Source organism: Rana temporaria, chromosome 2, assembly GCF_905171775.1.
Source record: "Rana temporaria chromosome 2, aRanTem1.1, whole genome shotgun sequence".
Classification (NCBI taxonomy): domain Eukaryota; kingdom Metazoa; phylum Chordata; class Amphibia; order Anura; family Ranidae; genus Rana; species Rana temporaria.
The window spans coordinates 198068073-198085423 of record NC_053490.1 but is presented as its reverse complement, the minus strand read 5'-3'; the positions used below and the strand labels follow the sequence as shown (position 1 = coordinate 198085423).

At 39.6% G+C, this 17351-nt stretch overlaps 1 protein-coding gene across 1 annotated transcript in view; it reads right to left on the bottom strand.

The window, feature by feature from the left end:
- COL4A2 (collagen type IV alpha 2 chain) overlaps positions 1–17351 on the bottom strand; it is a 273847-nt gene that overhangs the window by 35256 nt on the left and 221240 nt on the right. Inside the window, exons 26-31 of the mRNA XM_040336208.1 lie at positions 15856–16039; positions 12474–12521; positions 10556–10642; positions 5740–5847; positions 2717–2938; positions 2164–2325 (exon numbers count right to left, since the gene is read on the bottom strand). Of these exons, the coding sequence (XP_040192142.1) occupies positions 2164–2325; positions 2717–2938; positions 5740–5847; positions 10556–10642; positions 12474–12521; positions 15856–16039 (811 nt within the window). The remainder of the gene's footprint in view (positions 1–2163; positions 2326–2716; positions 2939–5739; positions 5848–10555; positions 10643–12473; positions 12522–15855; positions 16040–17351) is intronic.

The following is a 17351-nucleotide window of genomic DNA, read 5'->3' as shown; positions in this document are numbered from 1 at the left end:
TTGGTGTGTTCCAGTGCATTTTTAGTGCAGTCCAGTGCATTTTCCCCCCGCTTTTTTCTAAACTTAACATAAGCATATGTGTGTTCCAGTGCATTTTTGGTGTGTTTCAGTGTGTTTTTGATGCGTTTTACCACGTTCCAGTACAGTCCAGTACAGAAAAAATGGAACTGGAACACACTAGAACTGCAAGCACTGGTGAGAACTATGCCATTGGAAACCATATAATCTACTTTCCATGCGTTTTTGATGCAGAACAAAAACACACTGGACTGCATGTGCTGTGACTTGGCCCTCAGTCCTTCCTGTACCTGACCAACTAGTTAGGTTAGGTTTAGCCCCCTTTCACACTGAGGCAGTATTCAGGCATTTTAGCACCATAAATAGCGCCTATAAAGCACCTGAAAACCACCTCCCAATTATTTAAGTGTGACTTTTCACACTGGTGCGGTGCACTTGCGGGACTTTAGGAAAAGTCCTGCAAGCAGCATATTTGGTGCGGTTTGGAAACGCTGTATACAGTGTTCCCAAAAGCCCCTGCCCGTTGAAATTAATGGCCAGCCCTTCCAAAGAGCTCGAAAAGGGCAATCCGGCATTCTTAACCCCTTCTTCGGCCGCTAGCGAGGGTTAAAAGCACCCTGCTAGTGGCCAAAAAGTGGCACTGACACAGCAGTAAAGTGCTGCTAAAATGAGCGGCACTTTACCGCTAACGCTTGGGTGACCGCAGTGTGAAAGGGGTCTTAAACTTGCGGTTGAGGGGCGGTAAAAACATGCAGTTGAGCCATGTTTTTATTGATTCTTTTAAAGTCTGCTGGTATTTTAAAATAGGGACACTTACCTGTCCTGGGCGCCTGCGAAGTCGGCACCCAATGCCAATCTCTCCCTCGGCTCTCGGGTGCTGCCGCCGCCATCTTCGGTAAGGGAATCAGAAAGTGAAGCCTTGCGACTCGCGCTGCGCAATCCCACTGGTCCCTGCTGTCTTCTGGGACCTATGTGTCTCCCAGAAGACATTTGGGGGGGGGGCAGAGGAGGCGCCGGATGTGGCGTAGATAGCAGTGGGTGGCTCGGCTATCTATGCCCGGAAGTGGGAGCAAAATACCTGTACTAAACAGGTTTCTGCCCCCCCCCCCTAAAAGGTGCCAAATGTGACACCGGAAGGGGGGATGATTCCGAAAAGTTAAATATTTGGGTGAGTTTCAATTTGTATGCAATCAGGTGGTTTTGGTAAATATGAAGACAAAAATCTTCAGAAAGTGTAATGCTGCATACACACGATCGGAATTTCCGACAAGAAAAGTTTGATGTGAACTTTTGGTCGGAAATTCCGACCGTGTGTAGGCCCCATCGGACATTTTCTGTCGGAATTTCAGACAGCAAAAATGTGAGAGCTGGTTTTCAATTTTTCAGACGGGAAAAGTTCTTGACGGAAATTCCGATCATCTGTATGCAATTCCGACGCTCAAAAATCTTACGCATGCTCAGAATCACTGAACTTCATTTTTCTCGGCTCGTCGTAGTGTTGTACGTCCCTGCGTTCTTGCTCGATCGGAATTTCCGACAACATTTGTGTGACCGTGTGTATGCAACACAAGTTTCAGCCAAAATTCCGTCTGAAAAAATTCCACGTTTTTCTTGTCAGAGTTTCCGATCGTGTGTACGCGGCATAATAGTGTTTATGGGGCTTAAGATTTCCTAGTCCTTAAGGGGCTCTTGCAGTTGATCATCAGAGACTGTCAGCGTCCAGGAAGGAAGACAGCTGAGAAACCTGTACATAGGGAGGAGGTTGTCCCCGGGTTATTGTTTCCCAATCCCTATTTCCCATCCAAGTTATTACCCCTAATAAGACTGTTGCTTGTGTCTGGATGAGAGTGAAAAATGCTTGTCATCTGGCTGTGCAGGAGTAGGGAAACCAGTTAACAGCAGCCCTTGTGGGGGTAGTGTGCTACAATAAAGATCTCCCCACTGCACAGGACATAATATCTGTGTTTCATACAGTTCAATGAACATCTATTTAGATCACCACTTCCTAAAGTTCAGATTTGAATAATGTCAGATGTTTCAAAATCACCTAAAATGAGTCACAGCATTAGATGTTTTTGGCATTGGCAGTAGTCACACTTTCACAGCATTATATGTAAATAAAAAAACAGAGCACTGCACTCTTACCTGGAAGTCCGGAGTGGCCCACTGTTCCTGGCTTCCCTGGTTTCCCTTGCATTCCTGGAAAACCACCATTCCCTGATGGACCTGGTAATCCAGGAGTTCCAGGAATTCCAGGATCACCTGAAATGCCTTTCAGTCCTGGGGTCCCAGGTCTTCCATTGATACCTAGGAGAAAAAAAAAAAAAAGGAATATGACAGATAATGATAGCTGCTAAGTAATGTTTTCTTTAAACATATTCTGAGCACAATAATGGATTTTATTAAGGGTGTTTTTTAATGAAAGAACTTTTCATTTTTATTCTGTTACAGCTCCATCTAGTGGCCATAATGTGGTATTTTCCTGAATTCAGGAACAATTCCTCATGGCCACTAGATAGAGCTGTATATCATAGACATTCACTACATTTAGCAAAATATGGTCAGAATTTATCATGAATTGGGGGGAATGTTTGTGACATTCATTCAACATTTTTTTTTTTGTAAATAGATCCCTTGGTAAAAGTACAATTACAAAGATACAGAACATTTAAAAATATATAGTATTAGCATTATGTACCTTGAAATCCTGGAAAGCCTGCGTCGCCTTGTACACCTTTCAGGCCTGAAAAGCCAGGCCAGCCAACGTCGCCTCGGGATCCAGATGGAGCTCCCAGCACATCACCAGGGATACCTTTTGTACCTTGATATCCCTGTGCGCCCGGATTTCCTGATGGACCACGTTCTCCTGGTAATCCTGATGTTCCAGGCTTACCACGATCTCCTCTTCGACCTGGGAATCCTGAAAACATGAAGAAGGTATATATGTCAATGCAGAAAGAAATGTATTAGCTCCATCTACTGTATGTACTAATTTAATTTTACAAGTCTAACAACTATAATAATTGCACCTAATTGGTCAAGTCTTTGTTTAAAGCTGTGCTACAGACAAACATCTAACACAGTTAAATTACATATATGGGAATTGTGTTACCTGCAAAAGGATTTGTACATTTTTAGCCAGTGAACCTCTAATACACAGCACAGACACGTTTATGACCTTCCTGAAAACTTCACTGTAGTTAAAGCTAAACTCTGAGAATGAGGCAAAAACTACCCTTACATTGAGTCCCCCCTGCATTGCAAGGGTAACTCTGTCTAGGGGTGCCAGAATACAGAGGAATACTTGCCCTATTCCTTGATCTGGCAACTAGTCTCAAAAAAAGGACATCCTGTACTCTCCCCTTATGTAAAATTGTTCATAGAAAAGGAGATCTACTTACCCGATCCTCTACTCCTTTGTATTGCTGGACCGATCTCTGCAGTGTTTTCTCCCCCATGCTCTTAAAGTAGAACTATAGGCAAAACTTTTCATTTTTTTCATTTTTGGATAGAGTAAGGCAAGGTTTATGTAAGGTTTATATTTGTCATCATTGTTCCAATGGGGAGATTTACCGTCACTTCCTTTCCCATAGCCAAACAGGAAGTGAGAGGAAATCCCTACAAATTAAGGGACTCTCCTGGGGACCCCCAGGTCACCAGAACTAGTGCCCCCATTGTAATATTTCTTCCCTATTACTTTTCTGGGGATTTCCTTTTACTATTAATGATAATGGTAAACAGGACAAATAGAGAGGGTGAATTTCCCTAAAGGGTAGAAAGACAGCAAAAGTTTTGCCTTTAGTTATACTTTAAGGTCATGACAGCATTAAGATCAATGCAAAGCCCACAGCCCTGCATTGGATGTAATAATGCCAAGGGACAGTCCACTGCTTGGGGAGAGCAATCTGCTGGGGAGCAGAGGATCAGGTAACTTAACATGCAAAAACTCTCTCCTAAACTAAACAAGCAGCTAACCCTTGCAGTGTGGGCCTACTGCCAAGGAATATTTTTTATTTTTACCTTTATGCATTCTCTGCATTAGGTGCAGCTCCCCCAGCCCCACTAAATAAACTGAACCTATCTCGATCCAGCGTTGTGCACAAGAGCACTCCTCTTCTTTACTGGACTCAGTGAGTGCAGCGGGAGCCAAAAATACTGTCAATCAAATCCAGTGATGAGGGAGCGAGGGCGGTCTCAAGCAACAATATGTGTGTGTCAATAGAGGCATACAGTGCAGGTCAAGATCAAGCCCACTCGAATACCCCCTGTAGCAAGCAGCTTTCTGGGGGGGGGGGGGGGGGGGAGCCAGGAGCAGTATTCACAGTATTGTATTATAGGCTACAATAGGCCTCCTCTACTAAGAAAAACATGTATATATAAACCACAAATAAACAGCATAAAAAAAGTTATAAAAGTAGGAACTGTGTCACTTTAGAAATAATTATTAGAATTTGTATTGCTGTCAGCACTAGAAGATCCCACTAGAGGATGCTGTTTGAAGGCAGGAGACCTGCTCTGCATTTAGGTGTGGTTTCTTCAGGGTGTAAAAGATAGGAACCAGTTACTTCTATTAAGCTAAAAACAAAGATTTATGAAAAATTGTAAGATTAGAAGAAGGGTGAGGGGGGAATCGGGTTGTTAATAGTGCCGGCCCGTCCATTAGAGGCATCCGGGCGCTGCCCCCTCTCTCCTCTCCACCCCCTATATGCAGTGGATGGAGTCTGATGGCGGAGATGGGTTGGCGGTTTTCTGCTCCCAGGCCACTGCTCCAGTTACTACCAGCCAAGGCAAGATGAGTGAGAGACTCCAACGAGGAAGGGGGGTGCCACAGGATTGATGAGAAGTACCGCACATAGGCTGAGTAAACTGCAGAGCACAAGAGTCCCAAGGAACTGTACGTATACAGAATTTCCAGTAATGGATCGTTTACTTGATTTACAGGATTTCCAGAGACAGGTATACAGAATGCACAGCAGCACTTCAAAAGACAGGGTACCACTCAGCCTTAGGGTCAGGTTGAGCACAGTATACAGCAGAACTTTCAGGGACATAGTACGGCTCAGTAATTATAGATGCCCAAGGGATTATATGGGCAAGGGGGGATAAACCAGAAGAAACATAGTATAAAGACTATGTTACTTCTTTAAACTCTGGTTTATCCCCGCCCGTATAATGCCTGGGGCATCTATTTTGATAATTCCCTTCCAATTGAAGGGTCTCCATTGCTATACTCCTTGGTGGTTCCTCTTCTTCGTTTTCTCGATAGTACGACTCAGTGTGCAGAATTTCTAGGGACAGGTAAGCAGCATGCACAATGGCAGTTCCAAGGACAGGGTACCACTCAGCAAGCATGAGTACAGAGCTGAATATCCATGGCTTAGCATGCAGGATTAATTGGGACAGATAAGCAGAGTGCACATCGGGGGTCTCAGGAAAAAGGAGTAAAAATGACAGCACAGCTTAAATATAGTCACTGACTGCCAGCCTACAAGGACTGGTCTTATATCAGACAGTGGGTGGAACTGGGTTGCCAGACCAGGGCAAAAGTCAGGTGACCACAATGTTAGTGATTCAAAGGAGGAAAAATATCAAGATAAACATATGATTTATAGAGATTATGACATAACAAATGAAAAAAATAGACACAGGAAAATGTCCTGTATATTGCATTACTTTTTAAGGTAAATTAGGTTTTCCAGTAATAAGTAATTAAACAATTACCTTGTGGACCAGGCAAGCTATCAGGTCCAGTGTCACCTCTGACTCCTTTAAATCCATGCATTCCATCTGCACCTGACTGACCTATATGGCCTTTTACACCTCTTACACCTAATGTGACAAAACACAACAGAAAATAAAGTAATTAGATAACAAAAAAAGTTACTTATCATTTTCAATTTTCACTTATAAACATAAATTATGTCCACACAAATAATTTGTAAGAAAAAAAAGGGTGTTTTTTTTGTTTTAATTATCCTGGCCATGATTGGTTATTCAAAGTGAACAACATTTCACTTTGCTGAATACACATTTACAAAATGTTCTTTTTGTAGGAATTTTAGAACTTTAATAATACATTATGTGGCCAGTAAAAAATGTGCAGTCATATAAAAAGCTAGGGCACCTAAAAGTTCCTTCACATAACTGCAGCGGCCCCCAAAATCCTACCTCTACAGTAAAATCCCCCTTTGTCCTAAAACCTTCTGACAGTGTTGCCTCATGCTTCCATCTTTCTGTCTCATGCACATACATTTCAACCATTAAGATATCACAACATAGTCAGTAATGGACCAATGAGAACAGAAGATGGGGAAGGATGAAGCAGTAAGTTCTGACGCTTCGATCACTGTTAATCAGAAGGACCCAGAATTTGGCCATGGCAGCAAGAGACTGCTGGTATGAACTTCTAACTAGCAGCTCTAGCATCTCTTTAAGTTAAACACATAATGCATTACATTTAAAGATTGTAGTCCCTTGCGACGCAGAGTATGTCGTTTACCAGTGAAATGCCCTTGTGGTTTACAATACATTGGAGAACTGACACAGCGCTTAAAGGACCACATTTTAGCATATATGTCATCTTTAAGGAAAAACATGAAAGCACTTCCACTTTGCTGAGATACCCCGAGTCAGAGATTCCGGGTATTGATATATATCCCAATATACAGGAGAGGTGATGACAGAATTTTGTGGCTGTGAGTCCTTATAAATATACTTGTTTTAGGGCTCATTCACTAAACACTTTGTTCTAGTGTGTGGGCAGCTGTCAGTTTTTAAATGCAGTTAGGCTTGGTGAAGGAGGCGGTGTGAGGCATGTTTCAACACATCTTACGGTTTACTCTTTTTTTTTACGTATTTGAAATGCACAAAGTGACACTTTATTCATATCTCTGCAGAGCAACATAGTGAGTTGCTCCTTTCTGTTGTGAGGTGATATGCAGTGCTTTTCTGTGCATTGCAGTAAAATGCTATACAGTTATGTCTATATATATTTGGACACAGGCACAATTTTAATACTTTTGGCACTGTATGCCACCAGATTAAAATGAAAACAAAACAATCCAAATTAATTTAGAGTGCAGCTTTAATTCAAGGGGTTGAACATAAACATCAAGTACAAATTTTAGGAACTGCAACCATTTTTATACACAGTCCCCCCATTTTCAGGCACTCAAGTGTAATTGGACAAATGAATATAATCATTAATAAAATGTTAATTTTTATTATTTTGTTGAGAATCCTTTACTGAAAATAACTTCCTGAAGTCTGAAACCCATGGACATTACCAAAGACTGGGTTTCCTCCTTTCTGATGCTTTGCCAGGCTCTAACTGCACTGTCTTCAGTTGTTCTTTGTTTGTGGGTTTTTCTGCATTTAGTTTAGAGATCAGGTGATTGACTCGGCCATTGCAGAATATTTGACTTATTTTCCTTCAAAAGCTCCTGGGTTGCTTTTGCAGTGTGTTTTGGATCATTGTCCATCTGTACTATGAAGCGCTGTCCAATCAACTTTGCTGCATTTGCCTGAATCTGGGCTGACCGTATATCTCTAAACACTGCAGAATTCAACCGACTGCTTCTGTCTTCTGTCACATCATCAATAAACACCAATTACCCAGTGCCACTGAAAGCCATGCATGCCTATGCCATCACACTGCAAGCTCCACCATGTGACCACATATGACATTGTCTGCTTTGGATCATGAGCTGTTCCAAGCCTTCTCCACACTTTTTTATTCCCGCCATTCTGGTAAAGATTAATCTTAGTTTGATACGTCCAAAGAATGCTTTTCCAGAACTGATCTGGCTTTTTAAGATTTTTTTGGGCAAAGTCTAATCTGACTTTTCTATTCTTCAGGCTTATGATGGTTTGCACTTTGTGGTAAACCCTCTGTATTTGGTTTTGTGAAGTCTTCTCTTGATTGTAGACTTTGACAATGATACACCCACTTCCTGGAGAGTGTCCTTCACTTATCTGGATGTTGTGAATGTGTTTTTCTTTACCATAGAGAGGATTCTGCAATCATCCACCACTGCTGTCTTCTGTGGACATCCAGGCCTTTTTATGTTGCTGAGCTCACCGATGCGGTCTTCTTTTCTCAGAATGTACCAAACTGTTGACTTGGCCACTCCTAATGTTGCTGCTACGGCTCTGATGGATTGGTTTCATTTTTGAAGCCTTACAATGGCCTGTTTCACTTGCATGGACAGCTCCTTTGAATACATGATGTAGGTTCACAGCAATAGATTTCAAATGCAAATACCACACTTAAAATCAACTCCAGACCGTTTACCTGCTTAATTGATGAAGAAGGAGTAGCCTACACCAGGCCAAGAAACAGCTTTTGATTCAGTTGATCAATTACTTCTGGTCCCTTAAAAAAGGGGGGGGGGGTGGCTATTCTTAAGAGCTGTAATTCCTAAACCTCTCATCTGATTTGGTTGTACATACCCTAAAATTAAACCTGAGAGTGTGCACTTTCAGTTCATATACATTTACATAACTATAGCTGAATCATGTTTTGGTAAATACCTGAAAAAATCTAAAATTGTGCCTGTGTCCAAATGTATATTGGCCTAGTTATATATCTGATTTCACTCCAGCTCAACGCACCACGTTGCAGTCTGAACATGGAACATAGAAAACAATTATTTTCAATGTGACCTAGCGGCAACTGCCATTTATCCAGTGTGGCAAAATGTCAGTCGCTGTACTAATGAGCTATTAAACTGTATTTTCGAAGAGTTTGAATCTTGATAACTATATGCATCTACTAATATAAAAACAAAGTATCAAATAAAAAGAACTATGGTTCAAAAAATGATAAAAACAGCGCTGTGTAATAGAGTGATAAAACAACCCCAAAAGAGAGGTTTCTATTGAAGATACAGATGTGAAGTGCAGGGTGAATAGGTGGAAGTGCACCCTCAAATCTATTTAAGATTCACCCATATGTTGTGAGAGTGCCCACTTCTGAAAAAAAGGCTTGACGCAGCCTGTAAAGGGGATGTTTAGAACTCACAAGCACTCCTTCAAATGATCCTCAAATTCCTCTGTGACGGTCAAACTTGGTGATGTTACATGAAAACAATAAAAACACTAAAATAGTGAAGTACTGCTAACATTAAACCATACACTCTAAGTGGGAAATAGTTCCCTATGTAAAATGCCCGTACAGGAAAATAAATAAGAATGAACAAAAAAGCAAGCCTGTATTCTCTGCTGATGTCTGCTGTCGTCTCCGTCCTATGGACACCAGGGGCCGCACGAGTGCCACCCCTGGTGTCCATAGGACGGAGTGTATGGTTTAATGTTAGCAGTACTTCACTATTTTAGTGTTTTTATTGTTTTCATGTAACATCACCAAGTTTGACCGTCACAGAGGAATTTGAGGATCATTTGAAGGAGTGCTTGTGAGTTCTAAACATCCCCTTTACAGGCTGCGTCAAGCCTTTTTTTCAGAAGTGGGCACTCTCACAACATATGGGTGAATCTTAAATAGATTTGAGGGTGCACTTCCACCTATTTTTTGATCACCCAGCACTTCACATCTGTATCTTCAATAGAAACCTCTCTTTTGGGGTTGTTTTATCACTCTATTACACAGCGCTGTTTTTATCATTTTTTGAACCATAGTTCTTTTTATTTGATACTTTGTTTTTATACTGCCAATGGGTTTTTTCCCATTTTTAAAATAGCTGCTCTTGGCCTTTTATCAAGTTTACCACTATTTGATAGAATCCACCTCACTTGTTGACACATCTTTTTCTTCACTTGGGATCAGTTGATATTAGATCCCAGGCGCCGGAAGTGCATTTAGGTTCCCTGTTGTCTGGTTTATGCACCTTACTATCCATCTACTAATATAGTTGTTGATTTAAATTCACTAAATGAATGATTAAAAATAAATCTTTTTTAGAAGAAAGATCTACTGATGGCACTGGGAGAGGTGATAGTTATGTAACCTTGGGCAAGTTGGTAGGAAGTAACTATTGATTCTGCTAGGCCGGATTGAACATGTGATTACTTTTGTAACATATTTGTGGCATTGTTCACCTTGCATTTACTTGCACTTGATGAAGACCAAGGTATATGGCTGAAAGCTTGTGTATGTGCTGAAGCCAGATAAATAATCATAGATAAAAAGGAGGTGTGCTGTAGTGTTAATGATCACATGAAAATTGGACTGCAAGGACTGGGTGTTCTAGAGAAAGCAATGTAAGGGTTGGTGCTGGATTTGCTTTTTTTACATACTGTAGATATATGTGTATATATATATATATATATATATATATATATATATATATATATATATATATATATATATATATATATATATATATATATATAACTGTGTTACAATGTATCATTGTCATTGTCGGTGGCAAGGATAGCAGTACATGTGTACACACATATATCTATCTATGGTGTTATTGTTACCAATGTCTTGGTTTTGATGTTATATTTTTACCTTGGCTTTCCCAATAATTAATGGACCAAAGTATTTTTTTCATGCAATGCAGTAAAACATTCCTACCGTTAAATCCTGGTAATCCTGGAGGACCTCTTGTTCCTGCCGGAGCTGGTGGTGGAGTTAATGTGCACCCACGGCCTGGAAATACAGCTGTAAAGATATTTCTTAGATATTAGCGGTTGAAAATGGATAAAATAAGCTTCTGCAGATGTTGATAACTGTGCAATCTATATACTCAGTAACTCAAAAATTGGAAGTCAACAGTATATTTTTGCTCCATCATATCTGCCCATACCATACATTTTTTTGTTATATAAGGGTTTAGCATCTGTTGCTTTGCTATTGAAGGAATCGTAGACTTATATTAACGTTCGTGAACTAAAAAGTAAGAATACAAAATCAGGGAAGGATATTGATGGATTGCAATGCTTTAAAAATTAACATACATAGACATCAGAATAATAGATGCACAGTATATCTGTGAATAGTGTATTGTTCTTTATGCAAACACCATCATGTATGAAAAATTAGGATTATGCACAAAGTTTATTTTTTATTTATTCAGCTACTTTGTACTTGCTTGTTGTTGTGTATCTTTTGGTGTGTGAAACTCACAGCACATACAGTAGGTAGCTTTGGACACTAGAATGTGTTAATCAAAGCTTTATATATAAAAAAAATAATAATATGTTTATTAAATACTAGGAATGTATAGATTATAAAAAACATTGTTGTGCATAGAAGCAAGTGACTTATATAAATAAGTCACTTGCTTCTTCTATGCACAACAATGTTTTTTATAATCTATACATTCCTAGTATTTATTAAACATTTTTTCTTTTGTATTTATTTATTTTTTAAATAATTCCAGTGTTTTGTAGACATGTGCCCACTGAAATATTTTGTTTCGTAATTTTGTTTTCGTCCGAAAAATAAATGTATTCGTTTTTATTCATTTAGTTTTTCGTTAAAAATGCATTCGTCCGAAAATCCAAATTAATTAAGGTCGAATCTGTCATTGAAGGCTTATGGTGTCTGTCGAATGTTCTAAGAAAAAAAAAAAAAAAGGATTTGACAGAATCTTAAAAAAAAAAAAAAAAAAAAAAGATTTGACGGAGCAACGAAAGTGTATCGAATGTTCCGCCTACAAGCTATAGAAGAATTCTAATGTTGTATGACTAATAATAATTATATTTATTAATTATTATTACTAGTCAACCAACATTAGAATTCTTCTATAGCCTATGGGCAGAACATTTCACCATAACCGCAACGAAAACTAAAATAAAGCATTTTTTTATGTCGGATATTTCAGTTTTCGTTTTCTGTGCTTTCGTTTTTTAAAACTAAAACGAATATACCTGAAATTCGGACGAAAATGCCATCGGACGAAAACAAATGCACATGTCTAGTGTTTTGGCATGAGGGACTTAAATTAAGTGGATATTGCTCGTAGCAAATGGTCCGCTTTAATATTATAGTTAAAATTGATACATTCAACATTTCAATATCATAAAGTGATCATATAACATTTCCGTATGAATTTCATTACAAAATTATGCTAGGAAGTATCTCTTTTTGAAATAGAGAACAGCTGGAGTCTTGCGGAGTTAATATCCTTAAACCATTAGGGCTCCAAAGTGAGGGGGCTGCATGTGGCTCAGAAACTATTCCCCTTACTGGTTCACTGTGGCATCATTCTGTATTTTTTTCAAAAAGTCTCGACCTTACAATATTTGGATTAACATTGTCCTTTTACTTCCTGTACTGTACTGAGCCCAATACAATGCCAACTGGTTGTCTAATATAGATCTGCAGTTTTCATGCTATATTGGCACTTGAACCACACTGCATCTTTTTTTTTTTAAATCAAATCAGTAAATCAAACCTAAACACTGATATGCTACACTTAAGCAACTGAAAAGAATTATAAGCTATTTGGTGACTATTCATATTACAATGTATGAAAGGGCCATCTTACGTCTTTGGCCTACTTGATTGTCTTCTCCGGGCTCCTTAAAGCAGTCGCCTGTGATGAAACAAATGGAATTATCTTTGTGAAGCAACAATTGGTAAAAAACACGTAGATGAGATTTCGAAAGTTATTACTGTAACAATATCTTGTTTTTTCCTAGTAGTAGCAGTTCTGCATCGCCCACCACACATTTTCTGGGGCAGGGCGGCCCGGCTGTGCGAAATAACGTACCTAATGTTGTAGGCACTTCCTGGTCTGGGGCGCTCCCACTGTGATTGGACACAGCGGGAGTCAATTAGCAGGTTAGGTGGCTGCGATGGCTGCAGGCCAACCGGGATCTTTCGGAGGAATGACAGAACGGCGGTCTGCCTATGTAAACAAGGCAGGCCGTCGTTCAGTCACAGAGGAAGGGAGAGATCTGTGATTGCTACTAATCAGGAACACTGATCTCTCTCTTCATCTAGTGTCAGCATCCCCCGCACAGTTAGAAAGCACATTTAACCCTTGAATTGCCCTTGATGTTAACCTTTTCCCTGCCAGTGTCATTTATACAGTGTCTGTGCATTTTTTTTATTGGTGTAACTGGTCCTCAAAAAGTGTCATTTAGTGTCCAATTTGTCCACCGCAATATCACAGTCCCCATAAGAACCGATGATAGCTGCCATTACTAGTAAAAAAACAAACAAAAACCATAACCTATCCCATAGTTTGTAGACGCGATAACTTTTGCACAAACCAATCAATATACGCTAATTGGTATTTTTTTACCAAAAATATGTAGCAGATCACAAATTGACCTAACTTGATAAAGAAATTCGATTTTTTACATATTTCTATTGCATATGTTTTATAGCAGAAAGTAAAAAATAATGGGCCAGATCCACAGCCCGGCAGCCCAACGTAACTTTTTAGATTTAAGTTACACTGCCGCAAATTTCCTAAGTTAGGTACCGATCCACAAAACACTTACCTGGAAATTTGCGGCGGTGTAACTCAAATCCGTCCGGCGCAAGGCGGGCCAATTTAAATGGGGCGAGTCCCATTTAAATTAGGCGCGCTCCCGCGCCGGACGTGCTGCGCATGCTCCCAACGCTTTTTTCCCGACGTGCATTGCGCGACGTGACGTCATTTTTTGAACGGTGCGGCGCGTAGTGTATTTCCGTATTTTACGTCGTTTTACGCAAACGACGTAAAATTTAAAAATTTGACGCGGGAAGGATGGCCATACTTTACACAGCAGTACGCCTGCTGTGTAAAAGTAGGGCTGCCTCACAAAAGTGTAACTAAGCGACGGTAAACTAACGTAGCTGCGACGTAGCGAACGCGGAAAAGATTTGAGGATCGACGTAACTCCTCATTTGCATACCCGACGCTGGATTTCGACGAGAAATACCCCCAGCGGCGGCCGCGGTACTGTATCCTAAGATCCGGCAGTGTAAAACAATTACACCTGCCGGATCTAAGGAATATCTATGCGTAACTGATTCTGTGAATCAGTCGCATAGATAGAAACAGGGGTACGCCGGCGTATCAGTAGATACGCCGGCGTATCCCTTTTGTGGATCTGGCTCAATGTTTTTTTTTCCCAAAATCATTGCCCTTCTTTTTTTTATAGCGCAAAAAAATAAAAACCGCAGAGGAAACTTCAAAAGAAAGCTGTATTTGTAGGGAAAAAAAGGACATCAGTTTTGTTTGGGTACAATGTTGCACGACCGCGCAATTGTCAGTAAAAGTAACAGTGCCGTATCGCAAAAAATGGCCTGGTCATTAAGGGGGTAAATCCTTCCGAGGTGGTTAAAATTAAAACACAGATTCTCAAGATTTGTGCTTTTTACATACATCCAATAAATGTTTAATGCAATACTAAAAATTGTATTGAGAGTAATATGGGTGTTGCTTTACTTTTTAAAGAGCGAAGTGATAAGTGTACCTGTGCTATGGTTGTGTATAATACACTAACTGTGAATAATATTAAACAGCAATATATAGTGCGAAAAAAAAAGACATTTTAGCAACAATTGTGGTTGAAGCTACTGCTATTGTGTAATTGTGTAAGGTCAAAGGACCCCATAAGATAATAATAAAACAAAATAAACGTTTAAAGTTTACTTTTAAAAGAGCTAAGCGTGGAGTCTGTACTTTCTGAGGCTTAGAAAAAAAAGCAGAGGAAAGTCAGAAATGGTCAGAACTCCTAATCTGCACTTTTGATTTTTTGGTCAGAGTCTCTGAAAATATTATGGATTTTATGGACATTGGATTGGTCAGCACAAGCAGCTTCCTTTCTTTTTCAGCAGAAAGATTTACTTGTATACCACTACTGCACTACCACTTGTTTCCAGCAGATGGTGTGACACAGACCAGATCACAAAACATTCATAACCCCTTTCAAGCCTACTTTATTAAATATGCTGATATTATACACAGATAGCAAAAAAAGTTTTTTTTTAACTAATCCTTATACAAAATTAATAAGTAAAAAACAGGATACTTTTGAAGAAAGAATCAAGCAATTGAGTGTATTTAGATTTGCAAAATACACAGCAGCACCGAGCAATGAGTTTACAAATTAGGTTCTTGTAGCAGCATGCTAAGACATAAAAACATGTTTGCATTCTTGGAGACGGTTGGTATATGATGCAGTACCCAAGGTTTTGCAGCTGGACTGATGTGCAGGCACTGAGAGGTGCCTTCTTTATCATAGAGCCACCAGACACATCCTAAATATAATAGGAATACAGATATACTTCAAAGTACAGGCTTCAAATGTAAACTGTGCAGGGATGAAGTTCATACACCTTAAAGTGGTTCTAAGCTCAAACGTTTTTTTTTCTTCCTGCATTAGGGTAAAAAACCAAGGGCTCCTACTTCTGTCAGTTAAATCTTGTGAGGAGGGAGTGGCTAAGGCATGCTGTGTGTGTCTATGGGTTCACAAAGCCCAGCTTGGGAGTGCATCCGCACGGGTGCCCCCATAGCACTCGGCTTGCTGAGGGGACACCCAGAGGAAGAAGGAGCAGACAGTGCTGGTATGAGATTCCAAAATAAGAAGTAAAAGGCAGCTCTGTGTGATATCTTTGCACAGAGCAGGTAATTATAACATATTTTTTATTTTAGCAGAAAAAAAAAAAAACTTTAATATCACTATAATTATTAAAGTACATTTACAAATTAAAGACAGATCAAGTTAGTCAAAAGTATAGCTAAAGTGAGATCTGTGCAATTGGTGTCCTCTATTTATTTTTTTCTAAGTTTATCAGTATTATGTTAGCCTCCCCTTGTTTATATACTGGCTTATGCACATGGGTCAAATAAAAAAAAAGGTAACATACCAGTGTAGTTTCAGAAAGTACAGAAACCTGAATTTATTACATATATTAAATATATTTCTTACCTGGTAAACCTTGAAGTCCTGGAATTCCTGGTGATCCATTTCTTCCTGGCTGTCCAGGAGCCCCATGTGCACCCTTTGGCCCTGGAAATCCTACACCTGGTAACCCAGGCTCACCTCGAGCTCCTTCAAGACCTGGAGAACCTGCAAACCCAGGCTCTCCTAGAAGTCCTTTTGGAGCATCACCCTGTAACAAAAGTCACATATGTTACAATAATATTGCTACACATAGAATCGTTTTTTATCCCCTTCATGACTTATGCCGCGTACACATGACTGTTTTTCATGACGAGAAAAATGCAATTTTTTTAAATGGTCGTAAAAAACGGTCGTGTGTATGCTCCAGAGTATTTTTCTCGACGAGAAAAATGCCCGATTTTTTTTTAGAACCTGCTCTATTTTTTCTCTACGTTTTTCAAGTCGTTCTTTTTCACGTCGTGAAAAAGCAGCCCAAAGGGTGGCGCCATTCAAATGGAACTTCCCCTTTATAGTGCAATTGTACGTGTTGTAAGTCACTGCGCTTTGCTCAAGCATTTTTTTTCACGAACGTGTGTATGCAAAGCAGGCTTGAGAGGAATCACGACAAATCACGTCGAAAAAAGCATCGTTTTTTTCATGACATGAATAACGGTCATGTGTACGCGGCATTACAGCATTTTTATGCCTCCATGACAACAGTATACTTAGCCATTTTGCATTGTGTAGATTCAATTTCTATGAATTTTTTTTGGTAGCATACCAAAAAAACTTTTCTTTTTCTGCAGGGAAATATTGTGAAATAGAAAAATACAATTTCTTCTTTTTCCAGAATCTTGTAAACAGTCATTTCTAATGCCCACATACAGCAATTGAATCCTTATTGATGCGGATACCAGAACACACACAGTATTGCATATTTTATGTTATATTTAGTCTCATATGTTCATTTGCAAAGCATATTTACATGCTCAAAAAGGTTCTACATGGCAAAATCACATAAATATGCTTCTTTTACATTACTAGATAACCAATTACAATTAGAACTGAATTATTTAAATGTATGTACCAACTATTTTTGTGTAAATGTATATTTGAAATAAGATAATAATAATAATAAGATAAATTGACAGCGACTTGACGCTAATCCCCTATGTCGGTCAGGTTGTCAAGACCTGCCATTTTAAGATGCGGCTTCTTTACCGCATTTTGCCTTTTCTGTCAGATCTGGAAAGGATCTTGGTAGTGCGCGCTCTGGTCCTTCCACATCTGGACTATTGTAATGGTCTCCTGGCTGGACTGCCTCAAGTCCAGATTAGGAGACTTCAAAAAGTCCAGAATCAGGCGGTAAGGCTTGCATTAAATCTCAGAGGCCACTGCCCCACCGCGAGACATCAGGCTGCCCTGCATTGGCTGCCAGTTGGTCAGAGGGTGCGTTTTAAAATTCTAACACTTGTTTTTAAAGCGTTTCACGGGCTAGGACCCGCCTATCTATGTGAGAAATTGAATAGACATGTTACTGG